At 32.8% G+C, this 20,031-nt stretch overlaps 1 protein-coding gene across 2 annotated transcripts in view; it reads right to left on the bottom strand.

Moving 5' to 3' along the window:
* The window catches only part of IFT74 (intraflagellar transport 74), a 150,645-nt gene that overhangs the window by 129,734 nt on the left and 880 nt on the right, over positions 1-20,031 (bottom strand). For both annotated transcript variants that reach the window (XM_075826455.1, XM_075826465.1), the window contains exon 2: positions 1,292-1,428. In XM_075826455.1, coding sequence (XP_075682570.1) covers positions 1,292-1,414 — 123 coding nt within the window. In that variant the 5' untranslated portion in view covers positions 1,415-1,428. The remainder of the gene's footprint in view (positions 1-1,291; positions 1,429-20,031) is intronic.

Below are 20,031 nucleotides of genomic sequence, written 5' to 3'. Positions count from 1 at the left end.
GGTATGTTTGGTTTATGGTACTATTGAGAGGAATGCCTCCATCAAATAAATAGTAATCCATAGATTATGGTACTGGTATGTTTGGTTTATGGTACTATTGAGAGGAATGCCTCCATCAAATAAATAGTAATCCATAGATTATGGTACTGGTATGTTTGGTTTAAGGTATTATTGAGAGGAATGCCTCCGTCAAATAACTGGTAATCCATAGATTATGGTACTGGTATTTTTGGTTTATGGTACTATTGAGAGGAATGCCTCCATCAAATAACTAGTAATCCATAGATTATGGTACTGGTATGTTTGGTTTATGGTACTATTGAGAGGAATGCCTCCATCAAATAACTAGTAATCCATAGATTATGGTACTGGTATTTTTGGTTTATGGTACTATTGAGAGGAATGCCTCCATCAAATAAATAGTAATCCATAGATTATGGTACTGGTATGTTTGGTTTAAGGTATTATTGAGAGGAATGCCTCCGTCAAATAACTGGTAATCCATAGATTATGGTACTGGTATTTTTGGTTTATGGTACTATTGAGAGGAATGCCTCCGTCAAATAACTAGTAATCCATAGATTATGGTACTGGTATGTTTGGTTTATGGTATTATTGAAAGGAATACTTCCAGCAAATAACTAGTAATCCATAGATTATGGTACTGGTATGTTTGGTTTATGGTACTATTGAGAGGAATGCCTCCATCAAATAAATAGTAATCCATAGATTATGGTACTGATATTTTTGGTTTATGGAACTATTGAGAGGAGTGCCTCCATTTGATATTCAGTAATTCATGAAATTCATAAAATTCTTCAAAATTCATAAAATTATTCAGAAGGGATTATGAACAATAGGGAATTTCCCTGAAAGATCTATCTTTAATTACCCTATTAGTAAGACCATATAAATATTGTCAATTACTGGCAGTCCATGGACACTTTTTAAACTCACATTTGTCTATTTTGTATGTGGCAGCTACATTAAATAAATATTTCCTCATATTAGTGATATTAATAAAGTTTTTTAGTTCTATAAAATTGTTACCACACAGTTAGTGGGAGTGAAAACTCTTTGGCTGGTGTGTCCACACAATCCTGTTGACTATAGAATAGGGGTCGTTCTCGATATCCTGTGGATATACCCTAAACGTTTAAGTTGGGAAAACACATTTAGACAAGGTTAGCTTCTTCTGACACTCCAGTTGATCTTGAGAAGGCCTGGAGGTATTTTTTGTTCTAAATTTAGTTCCCCTTTAAAAATAGACTGTTTTACAACATGTACTCACCGATGTTAAAAGCCTACTTGCTGTGGGTGGAGCGCGGATTCCACTTGGAGGTCTGTTTGGAATGGAACCAATGCCTGCCCTTGAAATGGGACGTGCTGACGGAGGCCTCTGGTTGCTTGCCATATTTGTTAATTGTTCTGGGGAAAAAACAGTGATTTATAGAATATAGAAAATATCTTCTTGAGTTAAGCCAGGAGGACGGCAGCTCTATGTAGTAAAAACAATATTCCTAAAGGAGAATTCCACTTTAAAGGGGAAATTTACAGACAAATAAAGTCATTAAGGTTTTTTAGAAAGAATATAATGGTGGAGTCTGTGAGTTCGGACCTTATGGACAAATCATATGGTGCCCTGAAATCCGTCCAATGGTGCTCAGAGATTAATATCACAGAAAAATGTGGAAATAATATTTTAAATAACAGGCCATTTAAGTCAATACTGCTTTTCTTAATGGTGTCAGAGATTCCTAGTCAGTGGGTCCCAAAGAATCAATGGCTCTATAGAGAAAATACAGTCCATATGTTCAGGAAATCGACGGTGGTCATGGACTCCATCAATGTGATCCTCTAACATGTATGTTTCATATGTTATAAAATAGTATTGGGGATCCATTAGTTAAGATGCTAACTGATCCCCACAATAAAATGGGTCTCAGCACCTGGCGATACACCAGAAATCTTTCAATGTTCTGTACATAATGTATAAGGATCGCCTTCATATATAAATGATGTATGTTCTGTACATATTATATGATGATCGTGTAAAGGATCTGCCAGGCACAGCTTCGGGGTTAACTCCCAGAACTAATCAGTCAGCACCTGAGAATACATCCCTGAGACTGACTCCTGCTTCCACCATTCAGGCTGGCAGGCTTAGGAGTGGGAGAGCCTATCGTAACCTGGCCAGACTCAGCTAGCTCCCGCCCTCGGTCTATTTAAGCCTGCACTTCCTGTCCCTCGGTGCTTGTGATTCTTTCCTTGTGGTTTCCTGGCCCAGCTACAGCTCCTGCTATTTTTGATCCTGCTCCATACAGACCCTGGCTTACCGACTACTCTTCTGCTTTTCGTTTTGTACCTCGCACACTCCTGGCTTGACTCGGCTCGTTCACCACTCTGGTTGCTCACGGTGTTGCCGTGGGCAACGGCCCCTTTTCCTTGCTTGTGTTCCTTGTATGTTCGTCGTGTTTGTCGTGCACTTACTGAGCGCAGGGACCGCCGCCCAGTTGTACCCCGTCGCCTAGGGCGGGTCGTTGCTAGTAGGCAGGGACAGAGTGGCGGGTAGATTAGGGCTCACTTGTCCGTCTCCCTACCCCCTGCCATTACATAATCACAAGCCCATACCTAGTCTACCCCTGGTCCCTGACACCACTATGGACCCCCGTGAGACCCTGGCTCAGCAAATGCAGGGACTCTCCCTACAGGTCCAGGCCCTGGCTCAGAGGGTCAACCAGCCTGATGCTACCCTGGTAGTTCCCCTCACCGCACCTCTTGAACCCCACCTCAAGTTGCCCGACCGGTTCTCAGGGGACCGGAGGGCTTTTTTCTCCTTTCGGGAGAGTTGTAGGCTTTACTTTTGTTTAAAGCCTCATTCCTCAGGTTCTGAGAGCCAGCGGGTGGGTATAATTATGTCCCGGCTCCAGGAAGGGCCCCAAGAGTGGGCCTTCTCCTTGACTCCTGACGCCCCTGAACTTTCCTCCGTTGATTGTTTCTTTTCTGCTCTCTGACTTATTTATGACGAGACTGACAGGACTGCCTTTGCCGAGAGTCAGCTGGTGACCTTAAGTCAGGGTAAGAGACCTGTTGAGGAGTATTGCTCTGACTTTCGGAAGTGGTGCGTAGCTTCTCGGTGGAATGACCCTGCCTTAAGGTGCCAGTTTAGGTTGGGTCTGTCGAATGCCCTGAAAGACCTGCTAGTTAGCTATCCCTCTTCTGACTCCCTAGACCAGGTTATGGCTTTAGCGGTACGACTTGACCGACGTCTCAGGGAACGACAACGTGAACGTTTATGTGTTTTCTCCTCCGACTCCCCCATGATGCCTCCCGAAGCTCCGTTCCTCCCCGAAAGATTCAGAAATACCTATGCAACTCGGGGCCTCCGTGTCCCCCCAACAACGTAGAGAATTCCGCAGGAAGAATGGTGTCTGCTTCTACTGTGGGGACGACAAGCATCAAGTGAACAACTGTCCTAAGCGTAAGATTGCAGCCAGAGAACTTCCGCGTCTAAGTGATCATCGGGGAGGTCACTTGGGCGCACAGGTATTTCCCGTAAATATGAAACGTACTAAGATCTTGCTTCCCTTTCAGGTCTCTTTTGGTGGTAGGTCTGCTACCGGCAGTGCCTTCGTGGATTCAGGGTCCTCTACTAATATCATGTCTGTGGAATTTGCTATGTCCCTTGCTATGCCTCTGATTGATTTGCCTAAACCTGTCCCGGTAGTGGGTATCGACTCCACTCCTCTTGCTAATGGTTATTTTACACAGCATACCCCTGTGTTTGAACTCCTTGTTGGCTCCATGCATTTGGAGCAATGCTCTGTACTGTTGATGCAGGGATTATCGTACGATTTGGTTCTAGGTCTTCCCTGGTTGCAGTTGCATAATCCCACGTTTGACTGGAATACTGGGGAGCTAACCAAATGGGGTAATGAATGTTGTACGTCATGTTTTTCTGTTAATTCTATTTCTCCCCCTAAGGAGGCGAATACGCTACCCGAGTTTGTTCAGGACTTCGCTGATGTTTTCTCTAGGGAGGCCTCCGAAGTGTTACCTCCTCATAGAGAATACGATTGCGCTATCGAATTGGTACCAGGTGCTAAGCTTCCTAAGGGTAGGATATTTAATCTTTCTTGTCCCGAACGTGAAGCTATGAGAGTGTATATCCAGGAATCCCTGGCCAAGGGTTACATTCGTCCCTCTTCTTCTCCGGTAGGTGCTGGCTTCTTCTTCGTGGGGAAGAAGGATGGTGGTCTTAGGCCATGCATTGACTACCGTAGCCTGAATAAGGTCACGGTAAGGAACCAGTATCCCCTTCCTTTGATACCTGATCTCTTTAATCAGGTTCAGGGGGCCCAATGGTTTTCTAAATTGGATCTACGGGGGGCGTATAACCTTATTCGCATCAAAGAGGGGGATGAGTGGAAGACTGGGTTTAACACGCCCGAAGGCCATTTCGAATAACTCGTCATGCCCTTTGGGTTGTGTAATGCCCCTGCGGTCTTCCAGAATTTCATAAATGAGATTTTGAGAAATTACCTGGGGATTTTTCTGGTAGTGTACCTTGATGACATACTGGTGTTTTCCAAGGACTGGTCCTCCCACATTGAGCATGTCAGGAAGGTGCTCCAGGTCCTTCGGGAAAACAAACTGTTTGCCAAAACCGAAAAATGTGTGTTTGGGGTACAGGAGATTCCATTTTTGGGTCAAATCCTCACTCCTCATGAATTCCGCATGGACCCCACCAAGGTTCAGGCTGTGGCGGAATGGGTCCAACCTGCATCCCTGAAGGCGTTACAGTGTTTTTTGGGGTTCGCTAATTATTACAGGAGATTTATTGCTAACTTCTCGGTCATCGCTAAGCCCCTTACGGACCTCACTCGCAAAGGTGCTGATCTCCTCCACTGGCCTCCTGAGGCTGTCCAGGCTTTTGAGGTCCTTAAGAAGTGCTTTGTCTCGGCCCCGATGCTGGTTCAGCCCAACCAAATGGAGCCATTTATCGTGGAAGTTGACGCATCTGAGGTGGGAGTGGGGGCTGTCTTGTCCCAGGGTACCAGGTCCCTCACCCATCTCCGCCCCTGTGCCTACTTCTCCAGGAAGTTTTCGCCAACTGAAAGTAACTATGATATTGGCAACCGCGAACTCTTAGCCATTAAATGGGCATTTGAAGAGTGGCGCCACTTCCTGGAGGGGGCTAGGCACCAGGTAACGGTCCTTACCGACCACAAGAATCTGGTTTTCCTAGAATCTGCCCGGAGGCTAAACCCGAGACAAGCTCGATGGGCGTTATTTTTTACCAGATTCAATTTTTTGGTTACCTATAGGGCTGGGTCTAAAAATATTAAGGCTGATGCACTGTCGCGTAACTTCATGGCCACGATTGATTGATTCTGATTTAGTCTCTGATATTGCTGCTGATCAAGGTGCAGCTCCCGGGAACCTTCCTGAGAACAAGCTGTTTGTTCCCCTGCAATTCCGGCTAAGGGTACTCAGGGAAAATCATGACTCTGCTCTATCTGGCCATCCAGGCATCCTGGGTACCAAACACCTCATTTCCAGAAATTATTGGTGGCCTGGGTTGCCTAAAGACGTTAAGGCCTACATCGCCGCTTGTGAGGTTTGTGCTAGGTCCAAGACTCCCAGGTCCCGACCAGCGGGCTTACTGCGTTTGTTGCCCATTCCCCAGAGACCTTGGACACATATCTCCATGGATTTTATCACCGATTTGCCTCCATCCCAAGGCAAGTCGGTGGTGTGGGTGGTGGTGGACCGCTTCAGTAAGATGTGCCACTTTGTGCCCCTCAAGAAACTACCCAACACCAAAACGTTGGCTACCTTGTTTGTCAAACACATCCTGCGTCTCCATGGGGTCCCTGTCAATATTGTTTCGGACAGAGGGGTACAATTTGTTTCATTGTTTTGGAGAGCCTTCTGTATGAAGTTGGGGATTGATCTGTCTTTCTCCTCTGCCTTCCATCCTGAAACCAATGGCCAAACGGAGAGGACTAATCAATCTCTAAAACAATACTTAAGGTGTTTTGTCTCTGACTGTCAATTTGATTGGGTCTCTTTCATTCCCCTCGCCGAATTTTCCCTTAATAACCGGGTCAGTAACTCGTCAGGGGTCTCTCCTTTTTTTTGTAATTTTGGGTTTAATCCACGGTTCTCCTCCGTTTCACCTGGTAGTTCCAACAATCCCGAGGTCGAGGTCGTTCATCGGGAACTGTGCACAGTCTGGGCCCAGGTTCAGAAAAACCTAGAGGTGTCCCAGAGTGTACAAAAAACTCAGGCTGATAAAAAACGTTCTGATAACCCCCTGTTTATGGTCGGGGATCTGGTGTGGTTGTCGTCTAGGAACTTGCGTCTCAAGGTTCCGTCCAAGAAGTTTGCTCCCCGGTTTATTGGGCCGTATAAGGTTATTGAGGTCCTCAATCCTGTCTCCTTCCGGCTGGAGTTACCCCCGTCTTTTCGGATACACGACGTGTTTCATGCCTCCCTCCTCAAACGCTGCTCCCCGTACTTGGCTCCCTCGAGGAGACCTCCTGTTCCCATCCTAACCCCTGAGGGGGTGGAATTCGAGGTGGCCAGGATTGTGGACAGCAAGATGGTCCAAGGCTCCCTCCAGTACCTGGTCCATTGGAGAGGATACGGGCCCGAGGAGAGGACTTGGGCACCCGCCCGGGATGTTCACGCTGGGGTATTGGTCAGGAGGTTCCACCTGCGTTTCCCCAGTAAGCCAGGTCCACTTAGAAAGGGTCCGGTGGCCCCTCATAAAAGGGGGGGTACTGTAAAGGATCTGCCAGGCACAGCTTCGGGGTTAACTCCCAGAACTAATCAGTCAGCACCTGAGAATACATCCCTGAGACTGACTCCTGCTTCCACCATTCAGGCTGGCAGGCTAAGGAGTGGGAGAGCCTATCGTAACCTGGCCAGACTCAGCTAGCTCCCGCCCTCGGTCTATTTAAGCCTGCACTTCCTGTCCCTCGGTGCTTGTGATTTTTTCCTTGTGGTTTCCTGGCCCAGCTACAGCTCCTGCTATTTTTGATCCTGCTCCATACAGACCCTGGCTTACCGACTACTCTTCTGCTTATCGTTTTGTACCTCGCACACTCCTGGCTTGACTCGGCTCGTTCACCACTCTGGTTGCTCACGGTGTTGCCGTGGGCAACGGCCCCTTTTCCTTGCTTGTGTTCCTTGTATGTTCGTCGTGTTTGTCGTGCACTTACTGAGCGCAGGGACCGCCGCCCAGTTGTACCCCGTCGCCTAGGGCGGGTCGTTGCAAGTAGGCAGGGACAGAGTGGCGGGTAGATTAGGGCTCACTTGTCCGTCTCCCTACCCCCTGCCATTACAGATCGTCTTCATATATAAATGATGTATGTTCTGTACATATTATATAATGATCGTCTTCATATATAAATGATGTATGTTCTGTACATATTATATAAGGATCGTCTTCATATATAAATGATGTATGTTCTGTACATATTATATAATGATCACCTTCATATATAAAGGATGTATGTTCTGTACATATTATATAAGGATCGCCGTCATATATAAATGATGTATGTTCTGTACATATTATATAAGGATCACTTTCATATATAAATGATGTATGTTCTGTACATATTATATAATGATCGTCTTCATATATAAATGATGTATGTTCTGTACATATTATATAATGATCACCTTCATATATAAATGATGTATGTTCTGTACATATTATATAATGATCGTCTTCATATATAAATGATGTATGTTCTGTACATATTATATAAGGATCGCCGTCATATATAAATGATGTATGTTCTGTACATATTATATAATGATCGCCGTCATATATAAATGATGTATGTTCTGTACATATTATATAATGATCACCTTCATATATAAATGATGTATGTTCTGTACATATTATATAATGATCGCCTTCATATATAAATGATGTATGTTCTGTACATATTATATGATGATCGTCTTCATATATAAATGATGTATGTTCTGTACATATTATATAAGGATCACCTTCATATATAAATGATGTATGTTCTGTACATATTATATAATGATCGCCTTCATATATAAATGATGTATGTTCTGTACATATTATATAATGATCGCCTTCATATATAAATGATGTATGTTCTGTACATATTATATAAGGATCGCCGTCATATATAAATGATGTATGTTCTGTACATATTATATAATGATCGCCTTCATATATACATGATGTATGTTCTGTACATATTATATAAGGATCACCTTCATATATAAATGATGTATGTTCTGTACATATTATATAATGATCGCCTTCATATATAAATGATGTATGTTCTGTACATATTATATAATGATCGCCTTCATATATAAATGATGTATGTTCTGTACATATTATATAATGATCACCTTCATATATAAATGATGTATGTTCTGTACATATTATATAAGGATCACCTTCATATATACATGATGTATGTTCTGTACATATTATATAAGGATCGTCTTCATATATAAATGATGTATGTTCTGTACATATTATATAAGGATCGTCTTCATATATAAATGATGTATGTTCTGTACATATTATATAAGGATCGTCTTCATATATAAATGATGTATGTTCTGTACATATTATATAATGATCGTCTTCATATATAAATGATGTATGTTCTGTACATATTATATAATGATCACCTTCATATATAAATGATGTATGTTCTGTACATATTATATAATGATCGCCTTCATATATAAATGATGTATGTTCTGTACATATTATATAATGATCACCTTCATATATAAATGATGTATGTTCTGTACATATTATATAAGGATCGTCTTCATATATAAATGATGTATGTTCTGTACATATTATATAATGATCGTCTTCATATATAAATGATGTATGTTCTGTACATATTATATAAGGATCGTCTTCATATATAAATGATGTATGTTCTGTACATATTATATAATGATCACCTTCATATATAAATGATGTATGTTCTGTACATATTATATAAGGATCGCCGTCATATATAAATGATGTATGTTCTGTACATATTATATAATGATCGTCTTCATATATAAATGATGTATGTTCTGTACATATTATATAATGATCACCTTCATATATAAATGATGTATGTTCTGTACATATTATATAAGGATCGTCTTCATATATACATGATGTATGTTCTGTACATATTATATAATGATCACCTTCATATATAAATGATGTATGTTCTGTACATATTATATAATGATCGCCTTCATATATAAATGATGTATGTTCTGTACATATTATATAATGATCGCCTTCATATATAAATGATGTATGTTCTGTACATATTATATGATGATCGTCTTCATATATAAATGATGTATGTTCTGTACATATTATATAATGATCGCCTTCATATATAAATGATGTATGTTCTGTACATATTATATAATGATCGTCTTCATATATATGATGTATGTTCTGTACATATTATATAATGATCGCCTTCATATATAAATGATGTATGTTCTGTACATATTATATAATGATCGTCTTCATATATAAATGATGTATGTTCTGTACATATTATATAATGATCACCTTCATATATAAATGATGTATGTTCTGTACATATTATATAATGATCGTCTTCATATATAAATGATGTATGTTCTGTACATATTATATAATGATCACCTTCATATATAAATGATGTATGTTCTGTACATATTATATAAGGATCGTCTTCATATATAAATGATGTATGTTCTGTACATATTATATAATGATCGTCTTCATATATAAATGATGTATGTTCTGTACATATTATATAATGATCGTCTTCATATATAAATGATGTATGTTCTGTACATATTATATAATGATCGCCTTCATATATAAATGATGTATGTTCTGTACATATTATATAATGATCGCCTTCATATATAAATGATGTATGTTCTGTACATATTATATAATGATCGCCTTCATATATAAATGATGTATGTTCTGTACATATTATATAATGATCACCTTCATATATAAATGATGTATGTTCTGTACATATTATATAATGCTCACCTTCATATATAAATGATGTATGTTCTGTACATATTATATAATGCTCACCTTCATATATAAATGATGTATGTTCTGTACATATTATATAAGGATCACCTTCATATATAAATGATGTATGTTCTGTACATATTATATAATGATCGTCTTCATATATAAATGATGTATGTTCTGTACATATTATATAATGATCGTCTTCATATATAAATGATGTATGTTCTGTACATATTATATAATGATCACCTTCATATATAAATGATGTATGTTCTGTACATATTATATAAGGATCGTCTTCATATATAAATGATGTATGTTCTGTACATATTATATAAGGATCGCCGTCATATATAAATGATGTATGTTCTGTACATATTATATAATGATCGCCTTCATATATAAATGATGTATGTTCTGTACATATTATATAATGATCGTCTTCATATATATGATGTATGTTCTGTACATATTATATAATGATCGCCTTCATATATAAATGATGTATGTTCTGTACATATTATATAATGATCGTCTTCATATATAAATGATGTATGTTCTGTACATATTATATAATGATCGCCTTCATATATAAATGATGTATGTTCTGTACATATTATATAATGATCGCCTTCATATATAAATGATGTATGTTCTGTACATATTATATAATGATCGCCTTCATATATAAATGATGTATGTTCTGTACATATTATATAAGGATCACCTTCATATATAAATGATGTATGTTCTGTACATATTATATAATGATCACCTTCATATATAAATGATGTATGTTCTGTACATATTATATAATGATCACCTTCATATATAAATGATGTATGTTCTGTACATATTATATAATGCTCACCTTCATATATAAATGATGTATGTTCTGTACATATTATATAAGGATCACCTTCATATATAAATGATGTATGTTCTGTACATATTATATAATGATCGCCTTCATATATAAATGACGTATGTTCTGTACATATTATATAATGATCGTCTTCATATATAAATGATGTATGTTCTGTACATATTATATAATGATCGCCTTCATATATAAATGATGTATGTTCTGTACATATTATATAATGATCGCCTTCATATATAAATGATGTATGTTCTGTACATATTATATAATGATCGCCTTCATATATAAATGACGTATGTTCTGTACATATTATATAATGATCGTCTTCATATATAAATGATGTATGTTCTGTACATATTATATAATGATCGCCTTCATATATAAATGATGTATGTTCTGTACATATTATATAATGATCGCCTTCATATATAAATGATGTATGTTCTGTACATATTATATAATGATCGCCTTCATATATAAATGATGTATGTTCTGTACATATTATATAATGATCGCCTTCATATATAAATGATGTATGTTCTGTACATATTATATAATGATCACCTTCATATATAAATGATGTATGTTCTGTACATATTATATAATGATCGCCTTCATATATAAATGATGTATGTTCTGTACATATTATATAATGATCGCCTTCATATATAAATGATGTATGTTCTGTACATATTATATAATGATCACCTTCATATATAAATGATGTATGTTCTGTACATATTATATAATGATCACCTTCATATATAAATGATGTATGTTCTGTACATATTATATAAGGATCGTCTTCATATATAAATGATGTATGTTCTGTACATATTATATAAGGATCGTCTTCATATATAAATGATGTATGTTCTGTACATATTATATAAGGATCGCCGTCATATATAAATGATGTATGTTCTGTACATATTATATAATGATCACCTTCATATATAAATGATGTATGTTCTGTACATATTATATAATGATCGCCTTCATATATAAATGATGTATGTTCTGTACATATTATATAAGGATCACCTTCATATATAAATGATGTATGTTCTGTACATATTATATAATGATCACCTTCATATATAAATGATGTATGTTCTGTACATATTATATAAGGATCGTCTTCATATATAAATGATGTATGTTCTGTACATATTATATAAGGATCACCTTCATATATAAATGATGTATGTTCTGTACATATTATATAAGGATCGCCGTCATATATAAATGATGTATGTTCTGTACATATTATATAATGATCACCTTCATATATAAATGATGTATGTTCTGTACATATTATATAATGATCACCTTCATATATAAATGATGTATGTTCTGTACATATTATATAATGATCACCTTCATATATAAATGATGTATGTTCTGTACATATTATATAATGATCACCTTCATATATAAATGATGTATGTTCTGTACATATTATATAATGATCGCCTTCATATATAAATGATGTATGTTCTGTACATATTATATAATGATCGTCTTCATATATAAATGATGTATGTTCTGTACATATTATATAATGATCGCCTTCATATATAAATGATGTATGTTCTGTACATATTATATAATGATCGCCTTCATATATAAATGATGTATGTTCTGTACATATTATATAATGATCACCTTCATATATAAATGATGTATGTTCTGTACATATTATATAAGGATCGTCTTCATATATAAATGATGTATGTTCTGTACATATTATATAATGATCACCTTCATATATAAATGATGTATGTTCTGTACATATTATATAAGGATCGCCGTCATATATAAATGATGTATGTTCTGTACATATTATATAATGATCGTCTTCATATATAAATGATGTATGTTCTGTACATATTATATAATGATCACCTTCATATATAAATGATGTATGTTCTGTACATATTATATAAGGATCGTCTTCATATATACATGATGTATGTTCTGTACATATTATATAATGATCGCCTTCATATATAAATGATGTATGTTCTGTACATATTATATAATGATCGCCTTCATATATAAATGATGTATGTTCTGTACATATTATATAATGATCGCCTTCATATATAAATGATGTATGTTCTGTACATATTATATGATGATCGTCTTCATATATAAATGATGTATGTTCTGTACATATTATATAATGATCGCCTTCATATATAAATGATGTATGTTCTGTACATATTATATAATGATCGTCTTCATATATAAATGATGTATGTTCTGTACATATTATATAATGATCGTCTTCATATATAAATGATGTATGTTCTGTACATATTATATAATGATCGTCTTCATATATAAATGATGTATGTTCTGTACATATTATATAATGATCGTCTTCATATATAAATGATGTATGTTCTGTACATATTATATAATGATCGTCTTCATATATAAATGATGTATGTTCTGTACATATTATATAATGATCGTCTTCATATATAAATGATGTATGTTCTGTACATATTATATAATGATCACCTTCATATATAAATGATGTATGTTCTGTACATATTATATAATGATCGTCTTCATATATAAATGATGTATGTTCTGTACATATTATATAATGATCACCTTCATATATAAATGATGTATGTTCTGTACATATTATATAAGGATCGTCTTCATATATAAATGATGTATGTTCTGTACATATTATATAATGATCACCTTCATATATAAATGATGTATGTTCTGTACATATTATATAAGGATCACCTTCATATATAAATGATGTATGTTCTGTACATATTATATAAGGATCACCTTCATATATAAATGATGTATGTTCTGTACATATTATATAATGATCACCTTCATATATAAATGATGTATGTTCTGTACATATTATATAAGGATCGTCTTCATATATAAATGATGTATGTTCTGTACATATTATATAATGATCACCTTCATATATAAATGATGTATGTTCTGTACATATTATATAATGATCACCTTCATATATAAATGATGTATGTTCTGTACATATTATATAATGCTCACCTTCATATATAAATGATGTATGTTCTGTACATATTATATAATGATCGCCTTCATATATAAATGATGTATGTTCTGTACATATTATATAATGCTCACCTTCATATATAAATGATGTATGTTCTGTACATATTATATAAGGATCGCCGTCATATATAAATGATGTATGTTCTGTACATATTATATAATGATCACCTTCATATATAAATGATGTATGTTCTGTACATATTATATAAGGATCGTCTTCATATATAAATGATGTATGTTCTGTACATATTATATAATGATCACCTTCATATATAAATGATGTATGTTCTGTACATATTATATAATGATCACCTTCATATATAAATGATGTATGTTCTGTACATATTATATAATGCTCACCTTCATATATAAATGATGTATGTTCTGTACATATTATATAATGATCGCCTTCATATATAAATGATGTATGTTCTGTACATATTATATAATGCTCACCTTCATATATAAATGATGTATGTTCTGTACATATTATATAAGGATCGCCGTCATATATAAATGATGTATGTTCTGTACATATTATATAAGGATCGTCTTCATATATAAATGATGTATGTTCTGTACATATTATATAATGATCACTTTCATATATAAATGATGTATGTTCTGTACATATTATATAAGGATCGTCTTCATATATAAATGATGTATGTTCTGTACATATTATATAATGATCACCTTCATATATACATGATGTATGTTCTGTACATATTATATAAGGATCGTCTTCATATATAAATGATGTATGTTCTGTACATATTATATAATGATCACCTTCATATATAAATGATGTATGTTCTGTACATATTATATAAGGATCGTCTTCATATATAAATGATGTATGTTCTGTACATATTATATAATGATCACCTTCATATATAAATGATGTATGTTCTGTACATATTATATAATGATCGTCTTCATATATAAATGATGTATGTTCTGTACATATTATATAAGGATCGTCTTCATATATAAATGATGTATGTTCTGTACATATTATATAATGATCGCCTTCATATATACATGATGTATGTTCTGTACATATTATATAATGATCGTCTTCATATATAAATGATGTATGTTCTGTACATATTATATAATGATCGCCTTCATATATAAATGATGTATGTTCTGTACATATTATATAATGATCACCTTCATATATAAATGATGTATGTTCTGTACATATTATATAATGCTCACCTTCATATATAAATGATGTATGTTCTGTACATATTATATAATGCTCACCTTCATATATAAATGATGTATGTTCTGTACATATTATATAAGGATCACCTTCATATATAAATGATGTATGTTCTGTACATATTATATAATGATCGTCTTCATATATAAATGATGTATGTTCTGTACATATTATATAATGATCGCCGTCATATATAAATGATGTATGTTCTGTACATATTATATAATGATCGCCTTCATATATAAATGATGTATGTTCTGTACATATTATATAATGATCACCTTCATATATAAATGATGTATGTTCTGTACATATTATATAATGATCACCTTCATATATAAATGATGTATGTTCTGTACATATTATATAATGATCGCCTTCATATATAAATGATGTATGTTCTGTACATATTATATAAGGATCGTCTTCATATATAAATGATGTATGTTCTGTACATATTATATAATGATCGCCTTCATATATAAATGATGTATGTTCTGTACATATTATATAATGATCGCCTTCATATATAAATGATGTATGTTCTGTACATATTATATAAGGATCGTCTTCATATATAAATGATGTATGTTCTGTACATATTATATAATGCTCACCTTCATATATAAATGATGTATGTTCTGTACATATTATATAATGATCGTCTTCATATATAAATGATGTATGTTCTGTACATATTATATAATGATCGCCTTCATATATAAATGATGTATGTTCTGTACATATTATATAATGATCGTCTTCATATATAAATGATGTATGTTCTGTACATATTATATAAGGATCGCCGTCATATATAAATGATGTATGTTCTGTACATATTATATAATGATCACCTTCATATATAAATGATGTATGTTCTGTACATATTATATAATGATCGCCTTCATATATAAATGATGTATGTTCTGTACATATTATATAATGATCACCTTCATATATAAATGATGTATGTTCTGTACATATTATATAATGATCGCCTTCATATATAAATGATGTATGTTCTGTACATATTATATAATGATCGCCTTCATATATAAATGATGTATGTTCTGTACATATTATATAATGATCGCCTTCATATATAAATGATGTATGTTCTGTACATATTATATAAGGATCGTCTTCATATATACATGATGTATGTTCTGTACATATTATATAATGATCGCCTTCATATATAAATGATGTATGTTCTGTACATATTATATAATGATCGCCTTCATATATAAATGATGTATGTTCTGTACATATTATATAATGATCACCTTCATATATAAATGATGTATGTTCTGTACATATTATATAAGGATCGCCGTCATATATAAATGATGTATGTTCTGTACATATTATATAAGGATCGTCTTCATATATAAATGATGTATGTTCTGTACATATTATATAAGGATCACCTTCATATATAAATGATGTATGTTCTGTACATATTATATAAGGATCGTCTTCATATATACATGATGTATGTTCTGTACATATTATATAATGATCGCCTTCATATATAAATGATGTATGTTCTGTACATATTATATAATGATCGCCTTCATATATAAATGATGTATGTTCTGTACATATTATATAATGATCGCCTTCATATATAAATGATGTATGTTCTGTACATATTATATGATGATCGTCTTCATATATAAATGATGTATGTTCTGTACATATTATATAATGATCGCCTTCATATATAAATGATGTATGTTCTGTACATATTATATAATGATCGTCTTCATATATAAATGATGTATGTTCTGTACATATTATATAATGATCGTCTTCATATATAAATGATGTATGTTCTGTACATATTATATAATGATCGTCTTCATATATAAATGATGTATGTTCTGTACATATTATATAATGATCGTCTTCATATATAAATGATGTATGTTCTGTACATATTATATAATGATCGTCTTCATATATAAATGATGTATGTTCTGTACATATTATATAATGATCGTCTTCATATATAAATGATGTATGTTCTGTACATATTATATAATGATCACCTTCATATATAAATGATGTATGTTCTGTACATATTATATAATGATCGTCTTCATATATAAATGATGTATGTTCTGTACATATTATATAATGATCACCTTCATATATAAATGATGTATGTTCTGTACATATTATATAAGGATCGTCTTCATATATAAATGATGTATGTTCTGTACATATTATATAATGATCACCTTCATATATAAATGATGTATGTTCTGTACATATTATATAAGGATCACCTTCATATATAAATGATGTATGTTCTGTACATATTATATAAGGATCACCTTCATATATAAATGATGTATGTTCTGTACATATTATATAATGATCACCTTCATATATAAATGATGTATGTTCTGTACATATTATATAAGGATCGTCTTCATATATAAATGATGTATGTTCTGTACATATTATATAATGATCACCTTCATATATAAATGATGTATGTTCTGTACATATTATATAATGATCACCTTCATATATAAATGATGTATGTTCTGTACATATTATATAATGCTCACCTTCATATATAAATGATGTATGTTCTGTACATATTATATAATGATCGCCTTCATATATAAATGATGTATGTTCTGTACATATTATATAATGCTCACCTTCATATATAAATGATGTATGTTCTGTACATATTATATAAGGATCGCCGTCATATATAAATGATGTATGTTCTGTACATATTATATAATGATCACCTTCATATATAAATGATGTATGTTCTGTACATATTATATAAGGATCGTCTTCATATATAAATGATGTATGTTCTGTACATATTATATAATGATCACCTTCATATATAAATGATGTATGTTCTGTACATATTATATAATGATCACCTTCATATATAAATGATGTATGTTCTGTACATATTATATAATGCTCACCTTCATATATAAATGATGTATGTTCTGTACATATTATATAATGATCGCCTTCATATATAAATGATGTATGTTCTGTACATATTATATAATGCTCACCTTCATATATAAATGATGTATGTTCTGTACATATTATATAAGGATCGCCGTCATATATAAATGATGTATGTTCTGTACATATTATATAAGGATCGTCTTCATATATAAATGATGTATGTTCTGTACATATTATATAATGATCACTTTCATATATAAATGATGTATGTTCTGTACATATTATATAAGGATCGTCTTCATATATAAATGATGTATGTTCTGTACATATTATATAATGATCACCTTCATATATACATGATGTATGTTCTGTACATATTATATAAGGATCGTCTTCATATATAAATGATGTATGTTCTGTACATATTATATAATGATCACCTTCATATATAAATGATGTATGTTCTGTACATATTATATAAGGATCGTCTTCATATATAAATGATGTATGTTCTGTACATATTATATAATGATCACCTTCATATATAAATGATGTATGTTCTGTACATATTATATAATGATCGTCTTCATATATAAATGATGTATGTTCTGTACATATTATATAAGGATCGTCTTCATATATAAATGATGTATGTTCTGTACATATTATATAATGATCGCCTTCATATATACATGATGTATGTTCTGTACATATTATATAATGATCGTCTTCATATATAAATGATGTATGTTCTGTACATATTATATAATGATCGCCTTCATATATAAATGATGTATGTTCTGTACATATTATATAATGATCACCTTCATATATAAATGATGTATGTTCTGTACATATTATATAATGCTCACCTTCATATATAAATGATGTATGTTCTGTACATATTATATAATGCTCACCTTCATATATAAATGATGTATGTTCTGTACATATTATATAAGGATCACCTTCATATATAAATGATGTATGTTCTGTACATATTATATAATGATCGTCTTCATATATAAATGATGTATGTTCTGTACATATTATATAATGATCGCCGTCATATATAAATGATGTATGTTCTGTACATATTATATAATGATCGCCTTCATATATAAATGATGTATGTTCTGTACATATTATATAATGATCACCTTCATATATAAATGATGTATGTTCTGTACATATTATATAATGATCACCTTCATATATAAATGATGTATGTTCTGTACATATTATATAATGATCGCCTTCATATATAAATGATGTATGTTCTGTACATATTATATAAGGATCGTCTTCATATATAAATGATGTATGTTCTGTACATATTATATAATGATCGCCTTCATATATAAATGATGTATGTTCTGTACATATTATATAATGATCGCCTTCATATATAAATGATGTATGTTCTGTACATATTATATAAGGATCGTCTTCATATATAAATGATGTATGTTCTGTACATATTATATAATGCTCACCTTCATATATAAATGATGTATGTTCTGTACATATTATATAATGATCGTCTTCATATATAAATGATGTATGTTCTGTACATATTATATAATGATCGCCTTCATATATAAATGATGTATGTTCTGTACATATTATATAATGATCGTCTTCATATATAAATGATGTATGTTCTGTACATATTATATAAGGATCGCCGTCATATATAAATGATGTATGTTCTGTACATATTATATAATGATCACCTTCATATATAAATGATGTATGTTCTGTACATATTATATAATGATCGCCTTC

The sequence above is a fragment of the Rhinoderma darwinii genome, chromosome 1 (genome assembly GCF_050947455.1).
Source record: "Rhinoderma darwinii isolate aRhiDar2 chromosome 1, aRhiDar2.hap1, whole genome shotgun sequence".
NCBI classification, from domain to species: Eukaryota; Metazoa; Chordata; class Amphibia; order Anura; family Rhinodermatidae; genus Rhinoderma; species Rhinoderma darwinii.
The sequence above is the reverse complement of the archived record's forward strand: the minus strand, read 5'-3'. Positions and strand labels throughout refer to the sequence as shown.